Source organism: Carcharhinus amblyrhynchos, chromosome 17, assembly GCF_965287045.1.
Source record: "Carcharhinus amblyrhynchos chromosome 17, sCarAmb.v2.hapA, whole genome shotgun sequence".
In the NCBI taxonomy this organism is placed as follows: Eukaryota; Metazoa; Chordata; class Chondrichthyes; order Carcharhiniformes; family Carcharhinidae; genus Carcharhinus; species Carcharhinus amblyrhynchos.
The window spans coordinates 23,402,881-23,429,363 of NC_137340.1; the positions used below are offsets into that span (position 1 = coordinate 23,402,881).

At 42.3% G+C, this 26,483-nt stretch overlaps 1 protein-coding gene across 9 annotated transcripts in view; it reads right to left on the bottom strand.

Annotated features, from left to right (window-relative positions):
- Positions 1-257: 257 nt before the first annotated feature.
- The window catches only part of LOC145354384 (methylated-DNA--protein-cysteine methyltransferase-like), a 370,957-nt gene continuing 344,731 nt past the window's right edge, over positions 258-26,483 (bottom strand). For all 9 annotated transcript variants that reach the window (XM_080205619.1, XM_080205622.1, XM_080205617.1 and 6 more), the window contains one exon: positions 258-1,327. In XM_080205619.1, the coding sequence (XP_080061745.1) occupies positions 1,157-1,327 (171 nt within the window). In that variant the 3' untranslated portion in view covers positions 258-1,156. The remainder of the gene's footprint in view (positions 1,328-26,483) is intronic.

Genomic DNA, 26,483 nt, shown 5'->3' on the forward strand with positions numbered 1-26,483 from the left:
CCGGGCAGGATAACTGTCGCTACTCAAACAACGTCTCTACCAGTGAGAGCTCCCTCTCCACAATCTAATCATCTTACCAATAAAATAATTTCCATGGGAAAAGAACCTATAGGACAACTGTAAACTAAAACACACAAATTCTTTGCCCAATTCCATGAATGAAAGAGCATGGGCAACAAAACATTACTAACCAAGATACGGCTTTGGTCTGGGATTCAGCCTGACCCCATAACATCAGTGAAAATATTCCATTAATGTAATTGAAATCATTTTTATTCTCGATCATTAAGCATGTACAAGCTTTGCTTTTCTTCAGCTTCAAGGAGCTTGTTTCTTTACCAAAGCTTAAGAATCTGATTACACGTGGTTTGCAAGAAAATACACGAGAGAAACTTTTACATATTTAACTGTCTCTATAATTGCTGCAAAAGGATTTCACTACCAAAAAAAAACACACACAATGCACACAGCGCACCTTTTCCACAAGTCTTGAAACATGCATTTCAAATTAAAAAAAGGTTAAGCTGTGACAAACTTTTTTTTTAAATTGGCATTGAGCAAAGAAACAGTTTCCTATTCAATGCTTTTGTGACCATTTTGCGAAGTGTTTATGAAAAATATTATTTCAGCAGCTCAAACATCAAAGAGGACAGGACACTCATTTGGGTTGAGGTACAGTTTTCCATGCTGGACAAATACAATGCTGTGCAGGAATAAATAGGTGTGAGTTGAAGCCTCAGGATTTCATTTTGCTCCCAGTAACACGCAAGCTCCAGACTGTCAGCTGTCCCCTCTGTGAGCCAGATGCTTCCTTAGAGGGGCAGTTGCACCTAACATTTGCCATGCCCCTCCCACTCTCTTATCCTTGCTTTAATGGGCATTAAAAATAGAACAAAAAAAAAGCCTGTAGACGGGAACAACATACATACACAACATGCACAGATCTCTGTACTCATTCTTCTGTAAAATGTAAAAACAAGAAAGGCTCCCGTCCCTCAGGATGGATCTAGGCTTTTTAATATAGTGGTGGTGCCACCACGCATCTGACTCTCAAGTTTCTTTTATCTTTTTAAGTCACTCAAATATTTACAAATTCCCTAAATAATAGTGGATGTGTTAAGAGCTTGCTTTATTCTGAATATTGTTGGCGTACATTCTAGCTTTGTGGCAGGATTGGACAAGGTTCCCGAGATGTTTTTCGGCTCTCTTTCAGAAGCTTCTCATGTGTCAGTAGCCATTGTTTGAGGTGATTTCCTCTTCCTCCTATATAATTACCAATCTGTCCATTGCTGCAGATCACTCGGTGACAGGGCACAATAATTGGCACCTGAGATTAATGTAAAAAAAAAATCATTATACATCTGTTAAATTTTACTTATTAAAAACACCACCTCAGAGCTATAAAAACCACTTCACAGAATTTTTTTGCACAGCTGAAATAAGAATAAAGTCCATACTGGGAATAAGAAATGTTTCGCTGTGAATTATAAAGCTGTAGTTTAATCAGATGACATCATAAACCGTGAGCGTATACTAAGAGCAGTTTAAAAGAGTCACAAATTACAGTGTTGAATTTCTTGCCTTATACAGGTTTCATGCTTCATTCAGCATATTGGTTTTATTATTGTATTTTTACACATCTGACTACGCAGAGTGACTCCTTAAAGAGTGATGTTGCTCACTATGGTAAGAATATTAATGGCTCTACTGTTGATTGCCAATATTTGTCATAACCTGCAAGTGCTACATTTAGCCATTCCTCAGATAACCAGCAATGAGTATAATCGGTAACTGCTAAAAATATCTGAAAACTATACAATTCATAAATTAGTGACTGTATTTACCACTTATCTGATACTTTAATTTTGTAGCAAATTGCATAAAATTTTAACACTCTATTTGAAGAGTCTGATCATTTATTTCTGATGAAAAGCTTGTAAAATATACCCATATTCATGTAAAGGAAATTTGGAATCAAGTTTTATCTGAACAGCATAATTTAGAAAGAAAGTAACACAGTCTTATCAGATTCAACATATCACCAATAATGTTTCTAACTAAATCTGCAAATAGCCTGACATATGTTGTAATAACTGTATAGGTGGCATGGTGGCACAGTGGCTAGCACTGCTCCTTCACACTGCAAGGGACCCAGGTTCGATTCCCGGCTAAGGTTACTATCCATGGGGAGTTTCCACGTTCTTCCTGTGTCTGCATGGGTTTCCTCCAGGTGCTCCGGTTTCCTCCCACATTCTGAAAGACGTGCTGGTTAGGTTCATTGATCCCATCAGGCGCCGGATTGTGGCGACTAGAGGAATTTCACAGTAACTTTATTGCAATGTTAATGTAAGCCTTACTTGTGACAAATAAATAAACTTTAAAAACTAACAACCAGCAGCAAAATGAAACATTAATTTCAAGCATCTATATTATGTGTAATTTTGGATACAACCTTGGTCAACCATTCTACATCTGTTTGTCATTTGCATGCAAGTAGATGCGACTGGATGCAGAGAGCACCTGGATTCTATAAAATATTTTTAATTCATTGACAAATTGGCAGTTTAATAGTGCTTCAATATGACAGGGTAACATCTATTTCTATACCTTACGTTTAAAAACAGTTATGCTCATCTGAACTATGGAATATTGCTCGTTAACTTAAATGCTTACTGATTATATGCACTGACAAGAACTACAAGAAAACCCTGTTTTGGAAAAAACTGCTTGAATGATTAAGCAATAATGTTAAACAATATTGTAAAATACCAATCAAGCAGGCCACCACATTACTTTAAGGTTTGGAAAACAAATGTACAAATATCTAAATGATCATTTTTAAAATCGTAATGAATTTGCAATTAGACAGTTACTGCAAATAAATATTTTGGCAAACAGAAGAGGCATGGATAACTATAAAACAGCAAATGGACAGCACAATTTTACTCTTCCAATGTGGTTCATTTCACACCTAACACAGACTAGGAGTTTCAATACTCTCAAAGCTTCTCGTGTCTCAATTACTCTCGTCCATCCACCGCCCCACTGCCATCATCAGCAGCTCCTTGGTTTACTGCCACCTTATGTGCTACATAGGAGATGTATGCTGCTGCTCTATGTTCTACAAATTGAATTTCTGGACTGAAGGCTTGAGAATGAGTGAGATAGTTGTGATATTGGTGTCTGCAGTGCAGGTGTGATATTAGTATTTGAAATACGGCCCCACGTGAACATTTCAGCTTTGTCAAAAGGATATTTATGGTAAAGTTGGCTTTTGCAATGTAAACACATTTCATTGAGTATTTGGAATTGGCATTGGAATTTGGCATTGCAAGCACATTATTATGTTCTGATTAGTTTTAGGCAATCAACTCATTGGTCCTGGATCAGTTTTAAGAGCTGGCTGCTAGAAAAACCCTCTCCCATTGTCCCTACACTTTCATCTGCTTGTACCAGTCATTTACCTTGATCACACCACACAGAGTAGCTGAAATACATGTTAAGCAGAATGACATGTTAAGCAGAATGACATGTTCATCCATGCTTTATATGTTTTGTAAATGCATTAGGTGTGGAAGAACATGTATCATTTTGCATATGTGCAGGATATTTTAAATTCAGATGATTTTCATGAATGAAGTAAAACTTGTTACCATTGGCATGTGAACCAACCACAGCAGTACCTGTAAAGGTAGCAGCTATGCTTTACATATCCTGGATTCAGAAATGATGCATTTATGCACATTTGGTACTGATTTCAAGCTTGTTCTAAGATTTGAGGTTGGTCCCATTCAGCCAATCAGCCTTCTACATTTCACCAGTAACAACACTTCAAAAATAATTCACTGGCTGTCAAATGCTTTGGGAAGCCTTTTCTTCATGAAAGGTGCTTAATGAAATGCTAGCCTCTCTGACAAAGTTTGGACATTTTGGCAAATTTCAGATGTTAATTTTCCAGATGGATATTGAAATCATTACAAACACAGCTCGATGTCATATAACAAATGAGATCCAATTAAGGTTTGATAATTATTATGAAGTTTTGTATGATTCATCTTTTGGAGTTAGTGAGTAAATGTGAAATGAATTAAGTAGGATTCATGACAGCTGGTTTATTTGGTTTTTAGAAGGTATGGGTTTGGTGGGATGAATGTTTTTCTTCTCCTTCTATGCTTTCTTAAGGCTTTATCACGTGTTCTGAATGCTAAGGCTCAGACGGGAGAGAGATTAGATTTGCAAAATGCAGCTGAGTATATATATCTGGAAATTCCTTGTCATGAAACTGAATGCAGTAAAACTCAGAGGATGGAGGAATATTTTAATCTCCCAAATTTGCTCACTACCATCATTGAATGGCATAACATTATTTTTAAAATGAAGGAACTATAAGTTTTGTGGTGACAGTTTGAACATTTGTATACTTTCGTTTTGCCCATAAAGAGTGGTGGAGTGCATTTAACGTATCATTGGAAACCAGCGCTTACAGTATTGTCTCAATTTCAAAACAGTATGATTTACATTTCCAGTGTAAGAATAAAGCACAATGGTTTGGTCAATTCTATTGATTTCATGCACAGAAATGCATTACTTTGTGTTGTGGAACAAAAATGCATCTAAGTAACATCCTCAAACCCCTGAAAATGTGCCTTGAAAATTCATTGCATCCTCCATGTGATATTTTCAAACTCACACAAAGCAAGGACAGAAAAATGATTTGCATCTTTATAAATGTGTTTAGTGAAGTTGAAAATGCAACAAATTTATGATATTTCCACATCATTCCTACACTGTCCAAGCAACCAATCACATTAAAGAATTTGCATAGGCAGCCAAACAGAAAGTGAAAAGAACAAAAATAAAATTACTTGTTAAAGTTATGCGGAGAAGATTAGGACATGCATATGGGGTGAAGGCAAAAGTCAAAATATTCTGAAAATGGCTTTAAAAATATTTTAAAATAATTTTTAAAAATTCATAATTAATCACAACATACATTTAGCAAGACTGTACAAATATAAAGTTAGTTTTTCAAGGACAGATTTGTTGTCAGCAGTAGTTATTACTCAGATCCCCATTACAAACACGGATGCATCTCTGATTTAGTTTTTTCTGCTTTCAGCATGTTTGCTGATTTTACTCCATCTTGAAGTTTATTTATTAGTGTTACAAGTAGGCTTACATTAACACCGCAATGAGGTTACTGTGAAAATCCCCTGGCACAAGACTCCGGTGGCTCTTTGGGTCCACTGAGGGAGAATTTAGCATGGCCAATATACCTAATCAGCATATCTTTCAGATCGTGGGAGGAAACTGGAGCACTGGAAGGAAACCCATGTAGACATGGGGAGAATATGCAAACTTGGCATAGGCAGTGGTCCAAATTGGGAATCAAACCTGGGCCGCTGGCGCCGATAGGCAGCAGTACTAACCACTGTGCCACCATCTTATACATTGACAGGCACTAGAAGCAAGCACCAAATATTGGTAAGGTCCTGTGCAATGACCACCTAAACTGAAAATTATTGCTCACAAACTCTGATTTATCTTAAGATTATCTGTAGGTGGAAGAGGAAAATGACAGATGATCAAATGAAATTGATGAAAAAATAGTGGATAATGAGGTGAACATAAATCAGAGAACATTGTAACTCTTGATCCAATTAATGAAATTACTGTTTGTGGCCATGCCACTTGTACAAAGTTAGTTTCTTTCTGTAAATATTCCCCTCTTGGGTACATTTTAATGGATTTGCACTACAATCAGTCATAAGTGTTTTTGTAAAAGAAGATTTGCAATTTCACCTTACTTATGTTAATTTTTGTTTGAAGTGCAAAACGTTAACATGGGCAACACGGTAGCACAGTGTTTAACACTGCTGCTTCACAGCTCCAGTGACCTGGGTTCGATTCCCGGCTTGGGTCACTGTCTGTGTGGAGTTTGCACATTCTCCTTGTGTCTGCGTGGGTTTCCTCTGGGTGCTCCGGTTTCCTCCTACAGTCCAAAAACGTGTGGGTTAGATTGATTGGCCATGCTAAAATTGCCCCTTAATGTCTTGAGATGAGTAAGTTAGAGGGATTCGTGGGTAAAATATGTAGGGATATTGGGGTAGGGCCTGGGAGGGATTGTGGTTGGTGCAGACTCATGGGCCGAATGGCCTCTTTCTGTACTGTAGGGTTTCTATGATTTCTATGATTCTATAATTAACAAAGCTGTTGTATCAAGGCAACAAAACATTTAGGGGCTAAATCTGATAGTCACTGAAAATGGGAAGGAGGATCACAATTAAACTGCACCCATTAATTGTTACGCTGCATTGGAGAGTTCGTCTACAACTACATTGAGACTCGATCAGGTTCTGTCAGTCATGCAGGACCCAAATCTAATCTGTGAAACATTCAGTAATAGCACAGCTTGGGAGAGAGCAGGCTCCAAGGTTTTCAGATGCTGCACTGGATGCCTGGGTGGAGGAGCTGCAAAGGAGGAGAGATGCCCTATATCTGAAGGGACACATGATCAGAAGGCAGTGGGAGCAGACAGCTGCAGAAGTGAATGCCAGAAGTCAAACTTAAAGGTTCTAGATTTTGTTGCTACAATGGCAGGGCACAAATGGTCAAGGTCAGTAAGTGAATCTTCAAATGCCATATCCCACCAACTACATTACTCGACTCAGACAATTTACTACATCTCTATCAATCATATGCCATACCTGACATTCACACGTTCCACTGCACACTCACACAATCACTACGGGAAGGTTCACATCCACAACTCACAGCTTGCACACGCTGCCTGCTATTCAGGCACAACAGCCAATTCACCCAAAGAGATTGTATGGACTCATTAGTACACTCCCTCTCTTTCTTGGAGGACAAGGTGGTGCACAATCAGTGGGGCATACCTGTTGGAGGAGCATGTGCAGGTCATTACTGGGATGCCCAATGGTGAGCATCAGTTGAGCTGAAAATACTGATGATGCCCTCATGCCTAATCTGCCTTCTCACATCTCACTCATCCTCATGCTGCACTGTCATCTGATTTACAAGCTGTGGGATGGTGTGAGTGTGATCCTCTAACTTTCTTCCTCCTCTGCACCATGACCTCACCCTTGTACCTTTCCCCTTTCAGATACCCAGGAATTGCATGCTGGTCAGACAGTGGAGAAACAGTAAGACAATAATGAAAACATACCAATCTCAGACTGGCAGCCACTAGCTCAGATACTAGCATTGTATGCTATTTAGACAACAGCACTGAGTCAGGATCTGCACATGGTGAATTTCTGGGCACTAGTGGGCTGCAGCAGAGGTAAGGATAGTGCAGGTGTCAGAGGAGGTGGTGCTTGGTGCATTGGGAAATTTGCCAGAAATCGAGGCAAAGAGCAAGAAACTTGGAGGATTCCAGCACCAACTTGGCGCAGGGCTCTGTGTAGAGCTTGAAGTTAATTGATTCCAACATGGAAATGGCAGCCAACTTCATTTGTAGACTTGTGGACTCAACCGTGATGCTGCATCTGACAACCATATCTCACCTCCCATTGCAGCACAAGCAGCAGCTATCTTGTGTGGAATACAGTGTATGTAGGACCAGTCAGGGTATTGCATTGGGTCAACAATTTGTTCTCCAGAACACCTGGATTGCTGATGCATATCCCTGGGGAGTGGCAAAGGAGGTAAGAGAGCATAAAATTGCTGTCTTCTCACAAGATGACAACATTTACCCACCCATACCTGTTACTCTGCTAGCGCCCTTGCTGTTGGCCACCAGTCAACCAGACTAGACTGCTGTGGCCCACTCATAGACAGTGCAGTCTGTAGCCCAGCTTTACTGCCCAAGAATGTTGAAGATCAATCTCCAAGGCTATCTGTAATCTCCTCCAAGAAAAATCAGAAGCCATTCATCAGCTTTACTGTAGCCGCTGGGGTAACATTACCAACATTATAACAGGCAAAACCACATGGAAAACAGCCAACTAATGAAATGCAGGAGGGTGATCAATTAACTTCTGTACTCCATTTGGAACAACTTCATTTATAAATTGGGTTTGGGATGTTTATTTTGTGGTAGCTTTTAATTTTGCTTTGTAGACAAACAGACACTATGATGATCAATGAAAGCATGAGGGTAAGATGTGGGATTGTTGGTGAATGAACGCTTGGGTTGTGGATACTTTGAGTGGAATTAGTTGAGGTCTTCACAGATAGTCAGCTAAGCAGCTGGCGAAGTTGACTTCCCTCTTCCTCTTCCTGCATAATCATTTCCTCCTCTTTTTCCTCACATTCCTGCTCCTTAGCTTCTTGCCATAAAACTGGAGGCCCCTCACAATAACAAGATTGCGCAGCGTGCAACGGACCACCACAAATCTCAACACCCATGCAGAGGGCACTGAAGACCCCATTGGTCAGGGACATGGCTGGACACTGCATATCTGGCAGTGCCAACTTAGCACTGCCCAGGTGGACACTGTCAGCATACTGGAGGCAGTGCTAAAAGGGGTGGGGAATGAGGGAGTGTGGAGTTTGACGGCACATGGCATTAGGAGGATCATGAAGTGGGGCGCGGAGCGGGGGGGGGGGGGGGGGGGGTTGCGGTGGAGGGGGGGGGAAAGGGCGCGGAGGGGGGGGAAAGGGCGCGGAGGGGGGGGAAAGGGCGCGGAGGGGGGGGAAGGGCGCGGAGGGGGGGGAAAGGGCGCGGAGGGGGGGGAAAGGGCGCGGAGGGGGGGAAAGGGCGCGGAGGGGGGGGAAAGGGCGCGGAGGGGGGGGAAGGGCGCGGAGGGGGGGGAAAGGGCGCGGAGGGGGGGGAAAGGGCGCGGAGGGGGGGGAGAAAGGGCGCGGAGGGGGGGAAAGGGCGCGGAGGGGGGGGAAAGGGCGCGGGGGGGGGAAAGGGCGCGGAGGGGGGGAAAGGGCGCGGAGGGGGAGGAAGGGGCGCGGACGGGGGGAAGGACGCGGGGGGGGGGGGGAAGGCATGAAAGGGGGTCCATTGGGAGGGCCCGAATGAAAGCGATGTTTGTTGAGGAAGGTTTGGGGAAAGGCCCCTTTTTAATGAGAGGGTGGTGGCAGTGTCCCCAAAGTCCATTCCAAGTATTCATCGAGAAAACCTTCTCTGAACTGCTTCCAATGTTTTTACATCTTTCCTTAAATAAGTAGAGCAATACTGTACACAGTGCACCAGATGTAGTCTCACGAATGCTCTGTATAACTGAAGCATAACCTCCTTACTCTTGTATTCAATTTGCCTTGGTATAAATGATAACATTCTATTAGCTTGCTTATTATTTGCTGCAACTGCATACTATCCTTTTATGATTTGTGTGCTAGGACACACAGATCCCTCTGCATCTCAGAGCTCTGCAATCTTTCACATTTAGATAATACGTTTTTTCTTTGTCCTGCCAAAATGAACAACCTCACATTATGCTCAATTTGTCAGACCTTTGCCACTCATTCAACCTATCTATATCCTTCTGTAGACTCCTTATGTCCTTTTTTGCACTTACTTTTCTATCTTTGTATCATCAGCAAATTTAACAACCATACCATCGATCTTTTCATCCAAGTCATTGATTCCTGTGGTACATCACTCATTACATCGTGTCAACCAGAAAATTACACATTTGTGCAAGCTCTTGGTTTTCTGTTAGCCGGCCAATCCTCTACCTATGCCGATATGTTACCCACTACACCATGAGCTTTGGCTTTCTGCAATAACCTTATCAAATGCCTTCTGGAAATCTAAGTACAGCGCATCCACCAGTTCTTGCTTCTTTGGTTAGATATGATTTCTCTCTCACAAAACCATGTTGTTTCTGCCTGATTACCTTGCAATTATCTAACTGGCCTGCTATAACATCATTAATAATAGCTTCTAGCATTTTCCCTGACAAATGTTAAGCTAACTGGCCTGTAGTTTCCAGCTATGAGGTTAAGAGAAAGAATTAACTGGGGTGTTGAGGACCAAGATGGCACCACTAGTGTCAAATAAGCATTGCACACATACTGACATTATGATCTTCTTGCTCTGGCTGTTCTGTGCATTCATGTGTATTAGCCCCCTCGCTAATATGTTGTGCAGTGAAACCTGGCCTATAAGTTTGAAGATGGCATTTTGCACATCTAACACTCACAACAGTTGCAAATGATTCCAATTCTGTGACATTACTTTTTCTGCATGCCTTCTCTTGATGTGGTATAGGTGCAAAGAAACTTATTTGGAAAACAGGCTCCTCATTCTTTGCCCATGCATTGAATGCATGTCCTGGTTATATCCATCTTTCTGAGAATGGAACAATTTCTCACCCGAATCACCCATCCCAATAAAATGCGCCCTTGGGGTAGTTCCAGCATGAAAAAATGCACAATAAAACTTCACTGGCTTTGTTACAAATATACTTCAATCCCTAACATGATAGAATACTCCCTTTTGCATCAGTCTGACCTTCCCATTTCAGGCATGAGCCATTCTTATGACCTATTTTAGTAATACAGCCATTTTAGTGATAACTATCTTAAATTATGGGGAGATTTATGCTGTGGACTTGCATCATTCGCAATCAGATTGAGAACACCTCAATAATATTTCAGGCAAGGGACACTGGATCCTTGCAGCCAGCAAATAAACTTTAGACTAGTACAAACTCAAGCTGCGGAGGTGAAACCATGGTGTTAAGAATTTTTACACGTTCACTATATTCTCATTTTTAAGTGCATTCAATTAGTTTCTTGTGGGTGTAAGTTGACCCTTGCTTCATCGAGAGGTTATGATAATGCCAGGGAACACTGCAATAACATTGGAATTGCCATGCATATGAAGATTCTAAATTGGTTAGAAGAGAAAACAGGTGCCAGGCGTGATAGGTGTTGTCTTTCACTTTCTTTATCCATCCTATCCTTTCGCTTAACATAGTCTTTTTCCTAAAGACAGTGAAGCTGCTATGATATAATTTCAAATGTGTCACCAATTCTGGTATCTCATCAAAACTATCATTTTTAACGCATGTCTCAAGAGTGAGAGTTGTTAGGCTATTCAACCTGAGGAAAACTGGGAGAAAAGGAAAGTCTTGGACATTTAATCCTGCCCTTATTGGATTTTTAAACTGAGGATAATTATTTCCTCATTATAGCTTTGCTGAAAGGGGTCCAAAAATTGAACTTCTTGCCTTCATGGCATAAAGTCCAGGGCCACACTTGGAGCCATTATGGAAATTCTAACTAGAGCTGCTGGAATTAAATTGAGTGCTGAGAACTTAAACAATAAATAGTAAAATGTTAGCAGAAATAATAGTACTATCAACAATAATGGCATTAAGCCAATACAGTAAAGCAGTCCTATGTAAATGTTGCACACTTCATTCTTTAGGACAATAGAACAGAACAAAGAAAACAACAGCACAGTAACAGACCCTTCAATCCTCCAAGCCTGCACCAACCATGTTGCCTGACTGAATTAAAACCCCGTAACCTTCGGGGGACTGTATCCCTCTATTCCCATCCTATTTATGTATTTGTTACAACATCCCTTAAACGTCACTATCGTATCTGCTTCCACTACCTCTCTCAGCAGCGAATTCCAGGCAGCCACCACCCTCTGTGTAAAAACCTGCCTTGTGCATCTTCTTCAAATCTTGCCCTTCACTCTTCTCAATAAGTACGTCACAGCTCCTTCAGTTTTTAAACAAGTATAGCAAGGGTTAAAAGTGTACATTAAGTAAGATGCAATTTTCTACATTCAGCTTGTGGACTGTTTCAGTAACTAGAATAAAAGGAAAATAATCAACACATCTAATTGCAAATATGAATGGAGTGCTATTTTATCTAATTGTAACACTAGCGTGTTTATTTATTATAATATTTGGTTATCAGTGTGCCTTTTATGAGGAGATCCTTGCTGTATTATATGACCTCAATGAATTGTAGAAGTTCATTAAATATAATCATTGAAATCATAAAAGATTACATTAAGCACTTGACTTAAAAAAGAATGTAAAAGGTCTGGTGTGGGATACACCAGATGAATGCTTTGACTAGACAAACAGATATCATTTGCTCTCATCACTATCATTGGTGGGAAAAATGTTTTCCATTCAAAGCGATGACAGATTGTATGAGGAACTGTAACCCTTGAACTTTCCTTCCTTTTCCATGGGATTGTTTTTACCCATAGAAATGTGCAGAAATGGTGCTTGCAAATGAGTTTTTATACAGTCAAAAGATGATTGTACGAGTCAAATTATTTTGCATTATTTCACTATAATTTTTACCTTCACCCAATTTATACTTCTGATGGCATCATAATCAATTCTCTAATATTACTGAGACTTAAGCTTAAAATGTATTTAAAATCAGCAATTATGATTTGCATGGCCCCATAATGCTATATCACGTAGAATGACTGCCCCAATCAAAAAGGAGGAGACAAAATAAATTACATTTCAGCAATTAAATAGTAACTTGCCAATTTCAATCATTTACTTTACCTTGGGACTGAGATGCTTTCCGTTAGTACACTGATTAATGCATCTGTATGACATTGCTTTGTGCACGATTCAACACAATCATTTCAAATGGGCTAACAATCATGTTAAAATGAAACTTGGTTGGTACGTTTGGAAACAGCAATCATTGATTGTTTCTAGCTGTGAAATATGGTTTCAGCTTGATTGATTAAGTCTTTTTAGAACAGATTCATTGAATATTAAAATATTTATTTCAGCACTCGCACTAGGATTTTTAGCAATTTTTAAAACTGGTACAAATAGCTCGCTGGCACAGCAGGGTGGTTGGGTGCTAGGACTGTGCCACCGAGATTAATACATAGTGAACTCATGCTCCCTGCACATCTGTAAGATGGTTGCATGAAGTAATAACAAAATCATTTTTCCATATGTTGACAACCTACAGAAACAATAACTGCTTTCAACTACATTCAAGACATTGGTCGCAGAAACAGTCACAGAAACCTTTAAACAGACGATATGCTTGTTTTCTGTATCTTGCAGACTGTCAGATCAAGAGAGCATATAAAATAAATTTAAAAAGTCAGAAAGGTTTCGTATTAAAATAATTATTCTGTTAAGTAGAATCATAGATTCCCTACAGTACAGGAGGAAGCCATTCGGCCCATCTAGTCTGTATCAACCACAATCCCACCCAGGCCCTATTCCCGTAATCTCACACATTTACCCTGCTAATCCCCCTGACATTAGGGTCAGTTTTAGCAGGGCCAATCAGCCTAGCCTGCACATCTTTGGACTATGGGAGGAAACTAGAGCATCTGGAGGAAACCCATGCAGACATAGGGAGAACATGCAAACTCCATAAAGATAGTGACCCAAGGCCGGAATTGAACCTGGGTCCCTGGCGCTTTGAGGCAGCAGTGTTAACCACTGTGCCACCATGCCATAATTTACTTAATGTGCAGAATTAAAATGTGCACATTACACAAACAACTGTGTTTCTTTTAAACATAGTACTTATCTTGCTCTTTTTAAAATTTGGATCAGTAACTTATTGTTTTACATTTCCCTGCCCATTCCTTTATTCTCCACTGCCCTTATTCTTTCCCGTAGGTGTTGACTTTCTTTGGTGGGTGGAATTCCACATCCTCTCAGGAGGAAATAAGGAAATTGAAATGAAGGAAGGACATTTATACAACACCCTTCACGTGTTCAGATTGTTCTACCATGCATCACTGACAATGAATGGGAGTGCTGAAGCCTGTGGTATTGTCTTTACTGATGCACTGACTGAAATCTGTTAACTTAGGACAGAGTGGGGACAAATCACAGGGTCTATGTGGTTTGCTGTCAGGGCCTCAACCAGCCTAAGCATCGGGGGATTGGCATCATGTTGACTTTGAGGATATTTTACTCAAAAGTCAAATGAATATAGTCAATACAAATGGGAATCTCTAGTTTCTCCTAAAGTTCCTTGGTTTGATTTATTATTGTCACATATTATCATACAGTGAAAAGTATTGTTTACTGTGCACTAAACAGACAAAGTATATCGTTCATAGAGAAGGAAACAAGAGAATGCAGAATGTAGTGTTACAGTCATAGCTAAGATGTAGAGAAAGATCAACCTAATGCAAGTTAAGTCCATTCAAAAGTCTGACAGCAGCAGAGAAGAAGCTTTTCTTGAGTCGGTTTGTACGTGTCCTCAGACTTTTGTATCTTTTTCCCAAAAGGAGAAGGTGGAAAAGAGAATGTCTGGAGTGCGTGAGATCCTTAATTATAATGGCTGCTTTGCCAGGGCATCGGGATGTGTAGAGAGTCAATGGATGGGACGTTGGTTTGTGTGATGGATTGGGCTACATTCACAACCTGGGTCTGTAGTCTGGGTCTGTACTCATTGGAGTTTAGAAGGATGAGGGGGGATCTTATAGAGACATTTAAGATAATGAAGGGGATGGACAGGGTAGAGGTAGAGAGATTCTCCCCACTTAGAAAGGATAGCAGGACTAAAAGGCACAGCCTCAAGATAAGGAGGGGGCAGTTTAGATCAGAGTTGAGGAGGAACTTCTTCACTCAAAAGGTGATGAATCTCTGGAATTCTCTGCCCGTTGAAGTGGTGGAGGCTACCTCACTAAATATATTTAAGTCACAGGTAGATAGGTTTTTGATAGACAAGGGAATTAAGGGTTATGGGGAGAAAGCGAGAATGTGGAACTGATCCGCTTCAGATCAGCCATGATCTTATGGAATGGCGGGGCAGGCTCGAAGGGCTAGATGGCCTACTCCTGCTCCTTTTTCTTATGCTCTTATTATGTTCTAATTTCCTTAGTTGTTTGACAAAGTAGAGGCGTTGGTGTGCTTTCTTAACTATAGTGTCGGCATGGGGGGGACCAGGGCAGGTTGTTGGTGATCTGGACACCAGAAACTTGAAGTTCTCGACCTTTTCTACTTCGTCCTTATTGATGTAGCAGAGTATGTTCTCCTTTATGCTTCCTGAATTCAATAACAATCTCTTTCATTTTGTTGACATTGAGGGAGAGATTATTGTTGCCCCACCAGTTTACCAGATTCTCTATTTCATTCCTGTACTCTGCCTCGTCATTGTTTGAGTTCAGACCTGCTCGGGTGATGTCGGAAGCAAACTTGAAAATCGAGTTGGAGGGGAATTTGACCGCACAATCATAGGTGTATAAGGAGTATAGTAGGGGGCTGAGATCCATCATGAGATCCGTACCCGTGCATGAACAATCGATTTTAAGCAAAGCCACATTTCCATCTGGGTGATTCCTTTTTGCTTACTATTTCAATGGTCAGGGTCTTGGATTGACTTTGAAAAGGCTAAAAAAAAAAGGCTGCGCTTCAAAAACTGAACCAGTTTTTGTGTTTCAAATTCCCTTGCAATAAATCATGAAACTTTTGTGAAGTTGGGTCCTTCAACCTTTTGTTGAAATAAAGCTCATAGCAGTGACAACAGAGCATTTTAAATAATTTGTTTTCCATCGCATCCTTCATACTGACGGCATGAACGTTAATAAATCTAGTCTGATACGCTCACTTTTTCATGTACTGTAAATTTCCAAACCATAGATTTGTCTTGAACAAAAATAACATGAAGGAGCCTTTCAATCAATACTGGAGTCCCTTCGATTCAGGTAGCAGCTGAATATTCTCTCTAACTTTGCATTTTGTACTCCTGGGTAGAGCCCACCAGGGAAAGGACTTGTTTTCACTCCAGGCCTCATCAATACCTAAATCCTGGTGAACAAGTGACACTGAGAAGCTGTAATCAATAGCTCCCTGTGCGTTTTTTCTTCTGGTCAAATGGTTCAGCACTACTGACAGCCTTGACACTTAGAACATGATGCTAAATCTTTATCAACAGCCATCTAGGTGACTGGCAAAACAAGACGCTGGCAGTCATTAACGCTCGTGGCAATCTGTGAATAAACTAACTCCCCAATAAAGCTCTTGTTTTAAAAAAGTGAAGAAAAACTCTCTGTACCATGTATTGATTGTCTTTGAACTGCATTTAGCAAATCCTGTTAGTAGACTGAATTCAACAGTATTCAACAGTGGTGTCAAGCTCATTACTTGTTTTAGGCTTTATACAGTAGAAGGTGACCATTCCATTCTACGAAGGCCAACTACAGCAATATAACTGTGTCTATTTCCAAATCCACCTTCCAACGTCAATTCACGGAGTTACCGAGACAAAGGGGCTGAATTTTCTGGCCTTGTGCTGGGGGCATGCAGACAGGGGATGGATGTTGATGGGAGGGGGAGGGTTTTACCCCCAAGGAAATAGAGGCGGGGGGGGGGGGCCGCATCAGGGTAGTTCCCAGGAGCCAATTAATGTCATTAAGGCACAAATTGGGAGCAATTTTGTGGCCTTACGGGCCTTGCAGAGGCCCCCAGCTTGGGAGGGGTGGCATCACTGTGTCAGGCTGGGGATGCAGTGGAGTGGAGATTGGTCATGGGAGCTGACGGCTCCATGCCCCAACGACAATGTCGCGGGCAGGAAAGGCCCTATCCAAAGCCCAAGTGATCCAGGTGGAAGGGTTTCCTCTCCACTGTGAGGGGCCTGAAGGCTTTGAAACCTGAAATTTAATTTGCACCCACACCTCTGAGGGCATCTATATGCTGAGATGCCCTCAGGCCCTGATTTGCCAGTAGTGCCCATCTTTCCCAGTGTAGTTTCCAAGGCCACAGAGCTGCCAGCCCTCAGGTTGGGCCTGCAGTAACGAGGGCCCACCTGCTGCTCTTGATAGGCAGCTTCCTGGAACATGCCATTAGCTTGCTCCTGGAATGTGCAGGCCCAGGCCCTCCATATGGTCCTGACATAGATTTGCCCTTGGACTTTGGGATCCCTATCTCAAAATGTCCATTTTCTGTTTGGTTTTGTGAACTCAATTTTTAAACTTTACCATGCTTGTGCAACGGAAGTGAGGATCTTCCAGCACTTTGAAATGCTTTTCAGAAAAGTTAACACATTTTCTGACTGGCAATGGTGCTACTCATACATACAGTGCAGAAAGTGTCAAAAGGTTAACACAGGTTTATAATGGATTTGGATAAAAGCAATAGGAATACCTAGGTAAGATTCCCAAATGTTAAGGAAAGATGAAAAATATATACGGTATTCACAAAAATATAACATTCACTATCTAGTGAATGATGTACGTCGTAATGATACAGCAACACACAATATAGTGATACTGAGGTTAAAAATTATAGGGGAAGGGGGGGGTCGTCAGGGCCTGTTTGTCATGGGCGCAAATCCCATTATTCCCACAAACTCTTGCAAGAGGGCCCTAATGGGATTTGTACTGGAGAGATCGCAGAATGAGATTTCATCCGCCCCCACCGATGTAATTAGATTCATGCCCTCGATTACCATCAATGGTAATTGAGGACAGTTTAATGCTACTGTTTCTGGAGGCGTCAGATGTTCCCCTCCCACTGATGTGATGTCACACCGTTGGGAATAACTGCTAGTCACCAGTAGTCAACGTGACCAGGCTAGGGTGTGGGGGCAGGAGGCAGGTATTGACCCATATATTAAATGTTGGAGGAAGATTGCCTCTCTGTGGTCAGTGGGTTCTGATGTCCATGGGGGTTGGGGAGGAGGGTCTTGATCTTTAATTTGAGATTGGGAAAAGGGCACCCTGATCTCTCTGGAGCCAGCCTTGCTGGTGCCTTTGAGAATAACAGTGTAGAACATGCCCCCCTTGTTTTTTTTTGACAAATTGTCATAAGATCTGGAGGGAAAACCTGGCTATTTCTCTGGGGATAAACACACTGGTTTTCAGTCAGAACCTTTCACTGTTATTTTTTGGGGAAAATTCCATCCTATGTATTGAAATCCCACTCCAGAACACTCAACACTTCGGCATAGTACTGGGGATTTCCTCCTTGCCAAGCATGTACTTCACCTTAGCTCAATGTAGCTTCAATTCTTTATTATAATAAAGAAAATTTTAAACTATTCTTGGTTGTCATGGTCTTTTGATTAGCCTTATCACTGGCTTATGTTGGGTCACCTTCATGAGGTTGTTGGGGACCTAGTCTTTGCTTCATTTTCTTGGTAGAACTCTTCAACTGATTGCCTACACACACATCTTTATTGCTTCCCTGGATATGAGGATCAAGAGCTTGACCTCTACCTCATTAACTGTATAGGTGTCCATAATGGAGTAGCCAATTATCTGGCAGCCATTTATGTCCTTGAAACTCATCCTTGCAGAGCACAAAGGGATGGAGCACGACAATCTGTGAATGTTTATTGGGGTGTTTTGTGATAAAGTTCCATTATTTCAAGCAATATTTAACCTCCGATGAGCAAAGTATAAGACTTTCCTTACAGCTTTGGTGAGAAGAGGGAGTTCAATGAGGAGGGGAGTGAGATACTCCTTTGCCTTCCTATTTCACCCTGTGGGAATTGGTTTCTGCTGTTCTGCAGGGGAGGAGGGGAGCTGTTGGTGAATATCTGATAAGTGGCCAAGGTCTGTTTTCTGATGGTTTAAACTTGTCCTGCAGTTTGTGAAAAGGTTAATGAATATCTAAAAGAAAATAAATTATTGAATAAAATAATTAAGTAAGTAATTAAAGATTATCAGTATGATACGATAGGTGATGTGTCAAGGCTGCAGTGGGTGGGAGCTCATGGATACTGGTGTTATCCAGGGCAAGCACATCAGTGTCTGCGGTCTGAGCAGGAGGCTGAGCTGCAGACACTAGGATACATTAGGGACAGAATTACCTGGGTACTTTGTTTCAGGAGATGGTCATACCTTTCAGGATTGAATCTTCTGGTTTGGAAGGTGGTCAGGGGCATGAGTGTGTGACTACACCTGAGGCAGGTAAGGGGACCCAGAGAGCAGACATGCAGGGTTGTCAACCTCTGCAACGGTCCAACAGGTTTGAAGTTTTTTCAGCTTGTTTGGATGAGACACCAGTGATACAAGATGCCATTCAAATGGGAGGAGGATCACATAAGGTGGTGGTGGTTGTAGCAGACATTATAGTGAGGGATATTGGCACTGCTCTCTGTAACAAGAGTGAGATTCAGATGGCTGTGTTGCCTGCTTGTTTCAAGTCCGGGGGACCTCTGCTCTGGGCTGAAGAGAAATTTGCAGTGGGGGGGGGGATCCTGTTGTCATGGTGCACATAGGTACCAATATTGAGTAAAGAGGTTCTGCATAGAGTGTTTGAGGAGTTAAACACTAAACTGAACAACAGAACCTTCAAGGTTATTATCACTGGATTTTTACCTCATCCATGTGCAAAAAAAGTACATAAAATTAGAGAGGTGAATATGTGGCTCAAAGACAGGTGTGGAAGAAGTAGATTTTGGTTTGTGAGGACTGGCGCCAGTGGTGGGGAAAGTGGGGGCTATACTGTTGGGACTACCTTCGCCTGAATAATGCAGAGACCAGTGTTCTCACAAACTGCATAACTAGGGAAGTAGAGAGGGTTTTAAATTAAATAGAGGGAGATGATTCTCGACAGGGAATACGTAGGCTGCCAAAGCAAAAGGATATGGCAGCGTTATAAGGCAGCTATTTAGGTAATAATAACCATAACTGGAAGGGACAGAGCACACAAACATTAAAAAAACAACAAATAGGGTCAAAAAGGGAAAAGGTTGTAAAAGGCAAAATGAATGGCTCTTTACATAAACGCACTTAGTATTTGGCACAAAAATAAATGAATTAACACCACAAGTTGAGATTAATGCATATGATTTTATACAACAATGTTGTTACAAAGAGATCAAAACTGGGAACTAAATATTCAGGGGTCTGAGGCTTTTCCGAAGGATAGGAAGGAGAGAATGGTGGGGCAGCTTTGTTAGTATGAGATGGAATAAGTATGAGAGCAAGAAATACTCTTGTATTGGAACATGTAGAGTCTAAATGGGCGGAGTTAAGAAATAACAAGAGGATGAAGACACTGTTGAGAATAGTCTATAGGCATGCTAACAGTAGCTATACTGCAGGATGGAGAATAAATCAAGCGATAATAAGGGTAGGTAAAAAAGACTGTACTTCAATTTTGGATGACTTGAATCTTCATGTAGATTGGAAAGTTCAAATTGGCAGAGGTAGTCATGAGGAAGAATTCATAAAGCATATCCAGGGCAGTTTCCTACAACAACATGTTGTAAATTCAATGAGAGGTCAAGTATTTTGGGTAATTATAAAGGAATGAGGGCAGAGTTGGCTGGAATAGACTGGGAAAGGAGTTGAGCAGCAATGGCTCAATTATGAAAATTTATGAAAATATTTCATGATTCACAGCAAATATATATCCCAGTGAAGAAAAAGAATTGTAGGGAGGAGATACGTCAATCACAGTTAACCAAGGAAGTTAAGGATATTACTGGCAAAGATTAGTGGCAAACCAGGTGATTAATAAAACCAGAAAATTAATTAAAAAAAAAGGGAAGAGATAAACTATGGGATAAACTAGCAAGTAATATAGAAACAGATATTAAGAACTTCTTTAAATATATAAAAAGGAAGAGAGAGGCCAAAGTGAACATGGACCCCTTAGAGAATGAGAAGGGAAAAGTAATAATGGGGAATCAGGCAGAAGATTAAAGGGAAGTCGTGTCTGACAAATTTACTGGAGTTCTATGAGGATGTGTCTAGGGCGGTGGATAGAGGAGAGCCGGTGGATGTGGTCTTTCTGGATTTTCAGAAGGCGTTTGATAAGGTACCTCACAAGAGGTTACTGCAGAAGGTCAGAGGACATGGAGTTGGGGGTAGGGTGTTAGCGTGGATAGAGGATTGGTTGTCAAATAGGAGGCAGAGAGTGGGGGTCAATGGGTGCTATTCGGATTGGCGGTTGGTGACTAGTGGGGTGCCCCAGGGGTCGGTGCTGGGGCCTCAGCTATTTACCATTTATATAGATGATCTGGAGGAGGGAACCGAGTGTTGGGTGTCGAAATTTGCTGATGACACCAAGATTGGGGGAAAGGCAAATTGTGCGGAGGGTGTGGAGAGTCTGCAGAAGGATCTAGATAGGCTGGGCGAATGGGCCAGGAAATGGCAAATGGAATTTAATGTTGGCAAGTGTGAGGTGGTCCACTTTGGTAGGAAGAATGGTAGGAAGGACTATTACTTACGTGGCGAAAAACTGCAGCAGGCGACGGTGCAGAGGGACCTCGGGGTCCTTGTGCATGAGTCGCAAAAACCCAGCCTGCAAGTGCAGCAGGTGGTCAGGAAGGCGAATGGGATGCTGGCCTTCATAGCGAGGGGGATTGAATATAAAAGTAGGGAGGTCTTGCTGCAGCTGTATAGGGCATTGGTGAGGCCGCAGCTGGAGTACTGTGTGCAGTTTTGGGCGCCGCACCTGCGCAAGGATATTTTGGCCCTGGAGGGAGTGCAGAGGAGGTTTACTAGGCTGATACCGGAGTTGAGGGGGTTGAGCTATGAGGAGAGGCTGAATAAACTAGGCTTGTACTCGTTAGAGTTTAGAAGAATGAGGGGAGATCTCATTGAGACGTATAAGATGATGAATGGGATGGATAGGATAGAGGTGGAAAGACTCTTCCCGCTCAAAAAAGACAGTAGGACTAGGGGGCACAGCCTCAAGATAAAGGGGGGGCGGTTCAGAACGGAGTTGAGGAGGAACTTCTTCACTCAAAGGGTGGTGAATCTCTGGAATTCTCTGCCCGTTGAAGTGGTGGAGGCTGCCTCGCTAAATATTTTTAAGAAGCGGGTTGATGGGTTTTTGATAAGAGAGGGGATTAAGGGTTATGGGGAGAGGGCGGGAAAGTGGAACTGAGCCACGACAGATCAGCCATGATCTTATTGAATGGCGGGGCAGGCTCGAAGGGCTAGATGGCCTACTCCTGCTCCTATTTCTTATGTTCTTATGTTCTTATGTAAGAGTTAAATAAACTGTGTCGGTCTTTGTGGTAAAAGACATCAATAACATTCCAAAAATATTAAATAATCAAGGGGCAAAAGGTGGGGTGGATGGAAATAAATACAATAACAATCACTAGAGAAAAAGTATTAGAGGGAAACTAATGGGTCTAAACATCATTAAGTCCCATGGACCTGATGGGTTGAATTCCAGGATATAAAAGGAATCAGCTAAAAAGAGATAGTGGATACGCTAGTGATAATCTTACAAGAACCTTAACTGACAAAATCCCAGAGGACTGGAAAACTGCCAATGTAACACCCTTACTCAAAAAAGGAGGATAAAGGCCAGTTAGTTTAACATTTTCCCAATGACAGAAATTAAGAGTCAATTATAAAGGATGTAATAGAAATGCATAATATAATCAAGCAGAGTCTGGATGCTTTATGAAGGAAAATCGTGCCTGAAAAGGTTCTTATAATTCTCTGACATGGTAATGCGCAGGATAGATAAAATGGAACCAGTAGTTGTAATACAGTTGGATTTCCAAAAAGCATCTGATAAGGCACTGCACAAAAGGCTACATAAAAAGATAAGAGCCATTGGTATTGGAGTAGTATGTTAGCATGGCTAGAGGATTGGCCATCTGATAAGAAGACAGAGTTGGGACAAGAGGAGCATTTTCACAATGACAACCTGCAACTAGTGGAGTGCCATAAGGATCAGTGCTAGGGCTATAATTATTTACAATATATATTAATGGCTTGGATAAGAGCAGTGAGTGTACGAATGCCAAGTTTGTGGATGACACAAAAGTAGGTGGAAAGGCAAGAGGTGAGGATGACACAAGAGTCTAAAGGGGGATATAGACAGATTTTGTGAATGGGCATAAACTTGGCTAATGGAAAATAGTATAGGAAAATGTGAAGTCATGCACATTGATAGGAAGAATAAAGGAGCTGAATATCATCTAAATGGAAAAAAACTGCACAAAATTACAGCACAGGGGGATTTTAAAGGTCCTAGTGCATAAACTGCAAAAAGCTAGCAAGTAAGTTCAGCGGGTAATACCAAATGGAATGTCGGAGTACAAAAATGGAGAAGTCTTACGAAAACTATACAAAGCCCTATTTCAACCATACCTGGAATACTATGAATAGGTTTGGTCCCCTTATCAAAGAAAAGACATACTGGCATTGGAAGCAGTCCAGAGGTTTGCTAGGTTGATCCCAGATATGGATGGATTTTCTTATGAGGTTAAATAGGTTGGGCCTGTGATCACTGGAGTGTAGAACGATGAGAGGCAACCTTATTGAGACATGTAGGATTCTCAGGGACTTGACGGGATAGATGCTGAGAGGTTGTTTTCTCTTTTGGGAGAGTCCAGGGCCAGAGGGCAGAATATCAGAGTAAAGAATGGCCCACTTAAGACAGAGATAAGGAGGAATTTCTTCTCTGAGAGTAGTGAGTCTGTGGAATTCTTTACCCCAAAGGATGTAGAGGCTGGGCTGTTAAGTATGTTCAAGGATTTTTAATCAGTTAGGGAAGTAAGGGTTATGGGGATAAGATGGGAAAGTTGAGGATTATCTCAGATCAGTCATGATCTCATTGAATGGTGGAACAGACTCATTGGGCCGAATGGCCTACTTTTGCTCCTATGTCTTATGGTCTTAGCCTTATGATTTACAGGAAGGCGAAAGATCTGAACAAGTAAATGCAGAAGAATAAACTGTCTATTTATGATTACACATTATTGGCTTATGCAAAACAATTATTGACACTTCTTTTCTGACACCCCTACACATTTCTGCAGTACCCCAACTGACAAGAAGGGCCTATGAGAGGACACAAAATCCACTCTGGCCTTGCAGCTGACTTGAAGGACAACCTTCATATTTTCAATTATATGGCAGCTAGCATTCCTAAACACCCTTACTCTGAACCAGAGGTCATGCAGTTTAATATTAACATTAACCTAACAATTTGATTGTGCCACAAAAATGGCAGGACAGAGTGTGTGCTACAGAGAATGTGTTAAGTTGCTGCTGGCCAGTGAATAGTGGTGCCTGCAACTTGAGCAGGTGTGAAAGGTAGAACCAACTTTGGGCTAGGGAGGAGAAAAATTGTCCCAAAAAAATTCCAAATCTCGAATTTGTGTAAAAACTGGATTAAATCCCACTGTTTTTTTTCCCCAGAGTGAATCACGGTGAAATTCGGTGGGCAGGGCCTATTCCTGCTGGTGAGGCTGGCAGCATAGCACGGAGTGTGCCGCTGTGCATGCACCCAACTATTGGAGCAAAGATCAGCGCATGCACTGTCGGCCTCCCGATCGCTGACCAGTCCCGTGACCCGGCATCAAAGAACAAAAGAACAAGGAAAATTACAGCATAGGAACAGGCCCTTTGGCCCTCCAAGCATGCACCGACCATGCTTGGTCCCGGCTGCTGCCCGACTGAACTAAAATGCAGGGACTATATCCTCCTCTCTTCCCATCCTACTCACGTATTTGTCAAGACGCCTCTTAAAAGTCACTATTGTATCTGCTTCCACTACCTCCCCAGGCAGCAAGTTCCAGGCACCCACCCTCTGTGTAAAAGAACTTGCCTCGTACATCTTCTTTAAACATTGCCCCTCACACCTTAAACCTATGCCCCTTAATAATTGAAGCATTCCCCCTATAACCACTGCACCACCCCCCCGCCCCAAGGCCCGATGGTTGACTCCCTGGATGTGTCCGGGCCAGCCTTGCCAGCACCCACTGCACCAGCCCGTCTCAATCTCCCTCCCCCACCCCCAGTCCTGATCTCCTGCCTCCCCCAGGCCCACTAATCAAACGTAAAATAGATTTAAATGCCCATTAGCATACATTATGCAGCTCCGTGCCGATTTCTGGCACAGAGCTGATGGCGCCAGAAATCCCACTACCAGAGACTCACGGAGGCCATGGTGTCCAGCAGGGAGCCCGCTGAATGGCCTCCGCTCCCAGCCCGCTGGGCTACAAAGGCAGCAAAACGAGCTGGGAGAATCACACCCATTGAGGCTCAGTGATGTTACTTAAAAAGGCAGCCAGCATCTCGTACAGGGGAGGTACACTTTGTTTATGAGAAGGTAGGCTTTACATTTTGGGCATGGAATATATATGCATGTCCACCAAATTGGTCAGTTAAGAGATTGTTTAATGCCTCTATAATGAGTACTGCACTGAAAAACTTCTGACTTACTAAGCTTTGGACTACAGACATACATAATAAGATAAATTTGCACAGAAACCTTTTTATTTAGACCTCTCCTTATAGTAACCACTGTCAGTGATCTTGCTTAACCTGCATGGCAGTCATTAAAATGACCTTGAACTAATCAGTCCTACATTCCCTAACTCTCAAGAGCCTTTATGATTCTTTTAAAGAAGCCCCTGTAGTGTTCTAATGAGCTTGTTAATTGAACTCCACGTCTGCCCTTTGAGGACCACAGACATTACAATCAATCTGAAATGCAGGAAAGTATTTGAAGTTCTTTCCTCAGTAAAGGTGAGTTGATCCATAGTGTCCTTGGCATAATTTGTAGCAAAAACATTGCGTCTTGCAGCTAATAACGATCTCGCTTTTGTCTTTTGATGAAGTTGGAAGACTGGTGTGTGAATTACGTGCAGCAAGCTAACTACAAATGAATACTTGTTGGATATATGAGCATAAGAATGTGAGAAATAGGAGAGGAAACGATACAGTTTGTCGAAACTGCTCCAACATTCAACATGACCATAGCTAATCTTGAGCTTCAAGTCCACTCTCCTGCCTGCTCACTATAACATTTGATTCCCTAAGACACTGGAATTCTGTCTAACTCAGCTTTAAGTATATTCAATGAGTGTAACTTTACAGAGAGAGCAACAGGGTGTTTGGAGAGTGAGGGAGTTTTGCTTGCACTTAGCATTAACTTCAAACAATCCCCCCTTCCTTTTTAAAACAATTAGAGAAGGAGAAAGGGAAGGGGATAGGAAGCGGGGAGAGAAGCAGGGAGGGAGGGGGGGGAAACGAGGAGGGGGGGGGGAAACGAGGAGGGGGGGGAAACGGGGAGGAGGGGAAAACGGGGAGGGGGGGGAAAACGGGGAGGGGGGGGAAAACGGGGAGGAGGGGAAAACGGGGAGGAGGGGAAAACGGGGAGGAGGGGAAAACGGGGAGGAGGGGAAAACGGGGAGGAGGGGAAAACGGGGAGGGGGCAGGGGGAGGGAGGAGCACAGGGGGAGTAGGGGGAAGCAGGAGGGGAGGAGAGGTAGGGAGGGGGTAGGAGGAGGTGAGGCGGCAATAGTGGCGAGGGAGGCTGCGAGGTGAGCGAGGCAGGGAGCACCATGAGGAAACCCATGCAGATAAGGAAAACATGTGCAAGCTCCCCAAAGACAGTCACTCAAGGCTGGAATCAAATCCAGGTCCCTGGCACTGTGACGGGGCAATGCTAAGCACTGTGCCATCGTGCCTCCAGAAATAGGGGGATGGAGTGATTGAACATGTTGCTGGAGAAGTGGTGTCGAAGGGACTGTATCTGATTTTTGAGGCATTGAGACTGGTTCAAGGGAATGTGAAACCTGTACAAGATGGACGGGTTGCACCTTAGCAAACTAACATCCTTGCAGGGGGATATGCTTTTGAGGGGGGCCCGAACTAG